Source organism: Poecilia reticulata, linkage group LG9 (assembly GCF_000633615.1).
Source record: "Poecilia reticulata strain Guanapo linkage group LG9, Guppy_female_1.0+MT, whole genome shotgun sequence".
Lineage (NCBI taxonomy): Eukaryota > Metazoa > Chordata > Actinopteri > Cyprinodontiformes > Poeciliidae > Poecilia > Poecilia reticulata.
Window position 1 is genome coordinate 13,572,219 of NC_024339.1, and position 8,770 is coordinate 13,580,988.

At 39.5% G+C, this 8,770-nt stretch overlaps 1 protein-coding gene across 1 annotated transcript in view; it reads right to left on the reverse strand.

The window, feature by feature from the left end:
• aacs (acetoacetyl-CoA synthetase) overlaps nucleotides 1-8,770 on the reverse strand; it is a 38,276-nt gene that overhangs the window by 2,264 nt on the left and 27,242 nt on the right. The window contains exons 12-17 of the mRNA XM_008418035.2: nucleotides 7,216-7,338; nucleotides 2,227-2,340; nucleotides 1,366-1,491; nucleotides 1,179-1,248; nucleotides 450-508; nucleotides 54-256 (exon numbers count right to left, since the gene is read on the reverse strand). Coding sequence (XP_008416257.1) covers nucleotides 54-256; nucleotides 450-508; nucleotides 1,179-1,248; nucleotides 1,366-1,491; nucleotides 2,227-2,340; nucleotides 7,216-7,338 — 695 coding nt within the window. The remainder of the gene's footprint in view (nucleotides 1-53; nucleotides 257-449; nucleotides 509-1,178; nucleotides 1,249-1,365; nucleotides 1,492-2,226; nucleotides 2,341-7,215; nucleotides 7,339-8,770) is intronic.

Consider the following 8,770-nt stretch of genomic DNA (forward strand, 5'->3'; position numbering starts at 1 on the left):
TAAGGCGATATGATAGTTTTATACGTATCTGACTGATATTCAAGATCTCTTACAGGAATGTCTTTTGTCTCCAGGAGCAAGGCAGGGATGTGTCGGGCAGACAAAGCTTTTCTGATGGCTCCTTTAATCTTTGTCACCAGCTCCGGATGGAAGGGCTTTCTAGGAGCCATCTTTAAGAACAAAATAACTCTTTCCTCTCCATCTGCATTGTACTGGGGCACACAAAGACTGTCTGACACTTCCTCGAAAGCCTCCACTGCAAGAAAGGAAAGCAAAGAAGAAGACGGAAAAACAAAAATGAGAAGAGCATATGAGAGACAGGAGTTGGGAAGAATTTCATTTTTAGACAATTGTTTTTTTTAGGGGTTTTTTTGCTCCTAAGAACTAAAAGAGGATCTAAGCTAAATTATTATCATAACAATGATTTTGGCTCCGTCCTTAAAACTCACCGATGTTGTAGATCTCTGAGCTCCCAAAGCGAACTCCGTTGGGATTCAGCGTGCCGTCGCTGCAGAACAATCACAGGTTCAATATGTGTGCTATACATACACCACTACCAGAAAGAGCAAAAAAAGTGAAATATGCAAAGCTAAAAGAAAGTTGTTTTTTTCCCTCTAGCTCCTTCCATATATAATTCAAAATAGTTCATTGTTCTAGTTATTTCCACAGCTGTAATGTCTCACACAGTTAGAAATAGATAATTACAGTGTTGATTATTGTTGTCAATTTATGATAAAAAAAACGAATTTATTGAGATAACAAAAACTGTAATTGAAGTTTTTTTTAAAACTTTGTCGTTTGACATTTTTTCTCACTGTTGGTTCCAGGTGAGCACCAATAAACAACAATGAATTTAAAAATAGTACTTAATGTGATGACAGTGGCATTGCACCAAATATCTCCTTCAATATGAATTAGAAATGTTTGCCTTGTATTTGCTTTGAATTGGTTCTATTTAAATTGAATTGAATTGAATACAAACTGCAGTTGGAAAAAACATCAAAACTTGACTTTTTTTTTTCTCTGTAATAACTGATATAATACAAATAAAAACCTCTTCAACTGCATTGCTTAAAACAAGAAATTAAGTAAAACTACAATGATTACAAAAAAAAAAAAACTGGTTTCAATATTTACTATAACTGATCTTCTGTGAGCAAAATGGTGAAACGACTGACCTTCTCCCCAGCATGACGATGCCTCCTGTCTTTGGGTTGATTTTGCAATAATCTCCATGGGCCCACACACCTAAAGCCCAGCGACAATCAAAACCATTACTTTTACTATTACTTACTCTGATTTGTCACATAATAAACTGATTATCTGACATGGGTTTCCTTATTTGAATGTTTATTGTGTGTTTACCAGGAAACGTGGAAAAGTACGCTTTGTGGTATTTGCTGCCGTTCTCATCATTCCAGAAGTGAGTGGGTTGGCAGGGGATCGGCTTCAGGCAGACAAGTTCACCGCTCTCGCCCCAAACTGGCTTACCTGGTGATAACCAACACATTTTTCATCAATCACATCGTATAGCTTTCACCGCAGCAAACGCTAAAGATAATTTCAACCGAGCAGTGATTAATAGTTGTGCACAGCAGCAGGATATGTCAAACACACCGCCTAGAACACTGTGTGATTCTGCACAGCCCTAACCGCCCCGCAGGAAAGGGTTAAAGCCTTAAACACTGACTGAAATAATCCCAGGCTGAACGGCTTCAAATGATCCCTCAGTCCACTTTCCTTTGAGGTGGCAGGAACAGCCTGCAGAAGGGAGCTGGGGAATGATGGGCTAAAATCAATGAAAAAAATATAAAGGACTTTCAAAACTCCCAACAAACTACTACAAGAAAAAAAACAACTTGTTTTTGATGCATTGCCATTACAAATACTGCTTCCCAGTTATTTGTAATGGCATTTCTCCAGGGAAAGTTGATTTCGCACTGCCTTATCTTTTATTAGTTGACACATACTTTCATAACTTATTAATCTATAATGCACACAAGGTTCTCCTCGAATTAAATCTTCTTAAAATGTAGTTTGTTGTTGGGCTTCAAAAGCAAATTAGAAGTTCAAGGGCATCTTATGGGCAATAAATGTGCTGCTTACTATTCATTTTTATCAATATTGCAGCTTTCCTACGATTTAACAGCTGCTAAACTTAGACTGAAGTCTAAAGGAAAGGCATTCATTTACTGGGAGACTCTCCCACACCAAACATCGTCTTACCCTCAGTGCTCCAGGCTTCCACAGCCATGCCGAGGTTTCTTGACTGGATCTCGCCCCGGTACACTGGAACCGTTGGGTTTTGGCCCATGAAACACGAAACTATATCAGTCCCACCTGAGGAGAGATAGAAAGACAAACAGCTGTTAATAAAAATCGCCACAATTTGCATTTTAAGGGGTTTATTTTGCATATCTTCATATGTTTTCTGACTGAATGCAACTGTTTTATTGAGGTTCGGATTTAGGAAAGTCAAACTCTTGACCTTTCTTTATCAAAAGTTTTATATGTTTTCTTAGCCATTATAATATCAACCTATCAGAGTTATTTCAAATCCAGCTCAAGGAGGCATGGAAAGGGTATAAGATGCTAACGGTCTGGAAATAATGAAAAAAAATTGCATAGTTTCACAGGTTTGAAGTGTTTTCAATGCAATTTTTTATCTAATATGTGTACGGTGATCAAATTGCTGTGACTTAAAACAAAAGCAGAGGTTATTCCTAGACCTACAACACGGATTAGTAAACTATTAACAGTGTTAGTGATAACATTATTAATTGGTATTTAGATTTAAATAATTCAATCATACATTTTCTATGTTTCGCTGGCGTTTTCAAGTGTATTCCACAGTAAATTATGCCTTCTGCTCTTCAAAGAGAAACAAAGGTCTAACAAGCTGATGGTAGCTGCTTAATTAGCTGAGCTTTCTGTAAGCCTGCCATCAGCAGCTTTATGGATATGCTGCTTGTAGCTTACAGGCTGCTTTAAAACAGGTTTACCTTTAGTTGCTGTTATTATGGTGTTTTTGGAATTTTTTTTACAAATCATTTTTGCAAGTAAGAAAAAAAAAAAGCTTTCATTCAGCCAGCTGATCAGCAATGTGTAGCAAGAGGTTGCATTGCTGTGTCACTATAAGCCCCAAGCAGGAATGAGAAAAAAACATCTTTCTCTGACATCTCCTCCCAGCAGGAACAGAGTGACAATTCTTTAGCACTTTGGAAACTAACTTTTTTTTTTTTTAGATCTTGGTGTAACTTGACACCAGTGACCGTCCCACGCCAAACATCAAGTTAGATTAGTAATTTCTTTTTTTTTTTTTTTACTTTTGCTCCTGTTTGCTGCTCTGTTTCACACAAGCCCCTGTACCTGAAATGCTCCTCAGTGCTGCAGCTTACAGCAGCATCCCTGCGTCTCCAGAGACCACTGGACCGGGGACATTACTTCAATTTGTCGTAGCATCTGTCTGGAACTGCTACCGCAAACTGGCGGTGTTAGCGCACTGCTCCACCTCCGCTGACCTATTTAGGAGTTCTCCTTTCCTACACCTTCCTAAAACTGTCATGATGACACACACACTCGCATACGTACACGTACCTATTTATCTCTTTCTACCCTCCAATCATCAACTATTCCTGACACGCTCTATTCATCTCCCCTCCCATTGTTCGCTCTCTACCTCCCTGCGTCGCTCCTCTCTGTATCACAGGCTACATCCATCCATCTTGTACCCTCGCTCCCTGCCCTTCTACTGCTCCTCCCTCTCTTTCTCTTCCTCTTTCTATCTGTTCTTTACACTCGGTCTCTGTGTCTGTCTGCCAGGTTCTTTATTGAGCTTTAATTGGCTCCCTGGAGAAAGAGGAAACATTGTCTTCTGATTACACACAAACACACTTATAGTGGGAAGATAGACAATTATCTCATTGTTACTCTCATCTGCATAGGTGGGCACAAACATGCAAGCAAATACACAGAGAAGTATATTTAAAAGCAAAAGTCGCTGTGGCTTTCTTGGGATGCTTTCCATGCCGTTCCTTGCGCAAAGATTGTGTGTATAAACAAGAAGCCAACTTGTCACATTGATCTTATGCTCCAAGCAGCACTCTTCAGTTGGTGTTTTTTTCACTATGAATGTGTGTGTGTGTGGGGGTGTGTGTGTGTGTGTGTGTGCGTGTGCGCGCGTGTGTAGAGGTGTAAAGGCTTTGAACATCCTCTGGGACATTTCAGGGCCAGACAAAGCCGCCAACTGCCACAAACCAGCGTATCAACCACCATATTTAATCTTCGGCTGCATTCATGTGTTTTTTTGTTTTTTTTTAAAGCAGATTGTACAAAGAAAGCATATAGTGAAAGTCACAGATTCAAACAACTTGCAGAAACACGTAGTCCCCGAAGGAGACGGAGTGAAAGGGGAGCAGAGAGGCGACATATGGGCAGTCAGACGGAGGTACATTAGATTCCAGGGAATCCAGCAGTGACGGTGTTAAAGCCGCCTGGTGAGGAGAAAGCCACGTTCACGCTGGCAGGGACTCACGCAAACACCCTGAAATACGCAGCATCTTTGAGAAAATGGTTCATAATGCAAATAAAATCTCCATAAGCTTGAAACAACAGCCTGCAAAGTCTGTATATATATTCTGGAGTCGACACGCAGTGGCACAGGGTGAAATCCACACAGCGGCCCTTCACATATGCCACCAGGCAGTGGTCACAGCGGCACATATGCTGTGATAAGTCCTATCACACATGCGCGCACACACACACACCAACGGGGTTGTTGACCTCGGGGGTCAAGGTTAGGGCGGTTGGCAGCCAAGAGGGCTGCAGCCTGCTGATGCCCTTGGCGACAAGGGGACCAGCTTTTCTGATTCACAAACACATATCAACACGGAGAACAAAAATCTCGCTCTAAAATGATGAATCCACGATATTAATCACCAGCATAACAACCTAGGTTGTGAAAAACTATTAAAAAACTCTGATAAGAGCGGACGTTTAGTCAAGCAGGTCATTTTTCTAAGATAGCTTCAGGTCAAAAGACCTAACAGGCAGTTTAATTTCAGTTTAACCCTCTGTGTTTTAAATGATTGTGCATAATCAGACCTTTTTTTGTAAAACACAATTCATAACACCTTGCAAGTACTTTCTCAAGAAGGTTATCGCATTTTGCTGTTACAATGTCAAACAACAATATACGTGTTTTGGTTTTCATGTGGTAGATCAACAGAAAGTCATAACTAATAGTTAAGTGGAAAGAAAGTGACTGTTTTTACATGAAAATCCTTAAAATGTTGTGTGGATTCAATCTTTTTTTACCCTATTAACTCTAAATATGTACAATTGAAACAAACTGTCTTTAGAAGCTGCTTAATTAGTAACATAAGGTCCATCATTAGTAGTTCACCAACGCATACTGTACTTTTACATTGTTTACCGTGAAAATGGAACAGGAAATTAGAAAAAAAATCCTTGTATAAACATGCTCCTTTCTCAATAATTACAAAATAAATATCATGGTCTATTTGTGAATTGAGTTAGAGTTAGATTTCAAACAAGACTATATAAAAAAAAAAACTTTCAACATCTCTTAAAGCACTTTTCAAATAATCAGGAATAATCAAATACATTTTTTTTTTGCAATTTTAATGCAATTTGAAAAACAAATGACCTCTCTTGAGAGCCAATCCTCAACATGATGTTGGTTTAGCAAGCTTGTGTAATATAACAAATGTGAATGTGAACAGTATGTAAAAAAAGCATGACAAAAGTTGTGAAAAATAACTCCAGTCGTTCTTGTGTACAGTTCTGCTCTTCGCCTTTCAACGTTTCCGTTTAGTGATTGGCACTCGGGTCGACGCCCATGTCCACTCTCTCGCCTTGCATGTCAACGAGAGCTTGTGTGTTCGTCCGGGTGCATGTGAATATGTGCGTACGTAAAGTGTGGGTGTGTATGCCGATGTGCATTCGACGTCAGTCACCCAGCCTCTGCTAAATGTTAAACGTTTCAGGACTCACTGAAATAGACAGATAGCATTCTATTGACCTGTCAAAATCACAAAGGAGGCTGAGAGGGGCTGTGTGTGAGTCTTTCGGTGCATGACTGTGCTGTGACGACGACGAAGTTATATATATATTATCTTGCTGAAATGTTCTTTGTTTGCGCCAGTTCTTTGTGTTAGTGTCACATATGCTTTGTTGCTAATTTTGCATCACAAAAGAATGCTGAGCAGTGCTACAAACCAGATTTTAGTTTTGAAACTGAGTTTATAACCTGAGATCAGTCAGCTTCTTAAAGAAGGCAAAACTACGCCACATTTAATCTGACCATACTCCCTATTTAACAGTTCTTTAGAAGAATGGCACATTTTATTCGGACTACTTGCTTTGCAACTCACTTGAAGGAAAGTGGTGACCGTATCCAACATATCAGCTTGATAAATTCTGATCCTGGAGGTTTCACAAAAGCCCAAATTACTGAACATTAGAAATCTCTCGAGTGGAAGGTTTGAAATTAGTGGATGTTTTAACTCAACTTTTCTACATTTTTCATTTATGCTCAATGTTGGTTCTCATCCAGTGCCTCTGCAACACTTATTGAGACTCCTCACCCAAAGTCTAGCTTCTTATTTTCTGCTCGACAAGGCAGAAAAGGGGGTGAACCGGCAGCCGTCTTTTGTGAGATTTTCACCTGCAATATAACTAAATCTTTGAATATTTGGCTGCAGTTATTAGAACTTGATAACAGTTTCTTCTGTAGACCCTCAGAAGTTAATTTCTAATTTTCTTTCAGAGGCTTACAAATTATTGCCTATTACTCTTGTCAAATTGTATTTCAGTGCATGTTTGTCATATAAATGGCTGTTTAGAGATTCTAAACCAGAAGAATTCGTGAATCTTTTTTGCTCTTCAAGTTCGGCTTTTACTCATTGCAGAAAGATACCCACATCTTTATATGGTAACATACAGCTAGAATATTTATAAACTGTATTTCAGCTATTTCACAGGCTTCAGTATCAGTGCCATCTGTGCCTTTTTGTTTCTCTCTAGATCCTTTCTAGATACTCTCTCCATAAAGAAGGATTTAACTGAGCATGAAAGAATCTGACCGAGAAGTAGAGAGATGAGAAAAAGTAAAGAGGAGATGACTCAAAGACCAACGTTTGTTTCCCTGTTTGTGGGAAACTCAAATCTTCCTCTGTCTAATAGTTTGTTTACCTGAGATGGAGCCCAGCAGCACGGTGCTCTTGATGCAGCGATAGACGTAGTCGTAGCTCTGAGGTTTGAGTGGCGATCCAGTGGACAGGATGGTATGAAGAGACTGGAGGTCGTGTGATTCCGCTGAGAGAGAGAGTGAGGAAGGTTAAATACAAAAGAAAAAACGTAAGAAAACATTTTAACAACTGCTTCCGAAATAGTTGCTCTTTTTTTTGTTAATTTTCAAACAGAATGAACACAGATTAGAACATTGTTTCTGAAATTAATGAAATTTGTCAGGTAATTTTACAGCATGTTAAATTACCTGACAAAAGCTGTGCAAAAGTTTTAAACAACACCTCATTTCTTCTTTTCCCAAAGACCCAAACTTTTGGTAACCTTTTAAAGCGGTGTTAATCAATAGGTGTCCATACTTTCAGAAAGTCTCCTAAAACTTTCTGAATAACCCTTCTCAAGTTTTATACCTGAATTGTACAGTATATTCTTTGCTGCTGTATCTGAAAGCCTCACTAAGGACCCAAGAAATGCATCACCATTCAAATGAGTATATACTGTATGTCAGGTTTCAACTGAGTTATTTGTGAATCTCCTTGGCATAAATCCAATGCAATAATAACTGAAATTTATGTAAGTCCAGGTGAGTTATCTTTGGTGTTTATATGAATTGAATTAAAGTAATATGAACAAATTGTTGCTTGATGAATGCCAAAAAAGGGCTTTAAGATCCATGGGATTATGTTATCAACTTCACATGATCACAGCAGGTGCAGTAAAATGTGTTAGGTACGTATTAATCTTAATTTACAAATTAACCTGGTTGCAGGTTTGTGACATTTCTTCTTTTTCACCTGTTACATCAAACCCCACCTACTGACTAATTTGTGTTTTTGCAAAAAAAAAAGAAAAGGAAATTGAAATACTATTGTTGAGATGACAAAACAACTCCCAACTTCTGCTAACAATTTTCTGAAATAATTCCATGCTTTGTCCTGTGATCACTGCTGTAATTCACTTATCACAGTAGCAGCTGTATCAAAAAAAGCAGATACAGTTGCAGGCGGCAATAATTTCAACCAAATTAGGAATCGGCACACAAAAAAAGTGGGCAAGCACCTGCGAACAGCTGTGGCTCCTGGCACCCCAACATGTTGTGTTATTGCAGTTAGCCACCCTGCTGTGACAGAGCCTACAAGCCCCTATTTACTGAAAAACACATGCACACACACTTTAGGTGTCATCCCCAGGATCTATGCACATGCTCTATATCACCCACAGATGCCCAAACCACATGCCAATAACACCCTGTGAACCGAGAGGCTTCCAGCAACCGACCCTCACCCCATAAGCGCGCACACACACACATACACACACACACACACACATAGACACAGTGGGAACTTCTGCAACCCCCCACCATGCCTCCAGGTGTCCAGTCCAAATGTCAGCTCAGGGAAAAGGGCTTCTCCACTGGGGCAGTCAGTGAAGACGCTTCCTAAATCGAGCCCAGTCGAGTCATGCTTGCACGCTACACACACACACACACACACACACACAC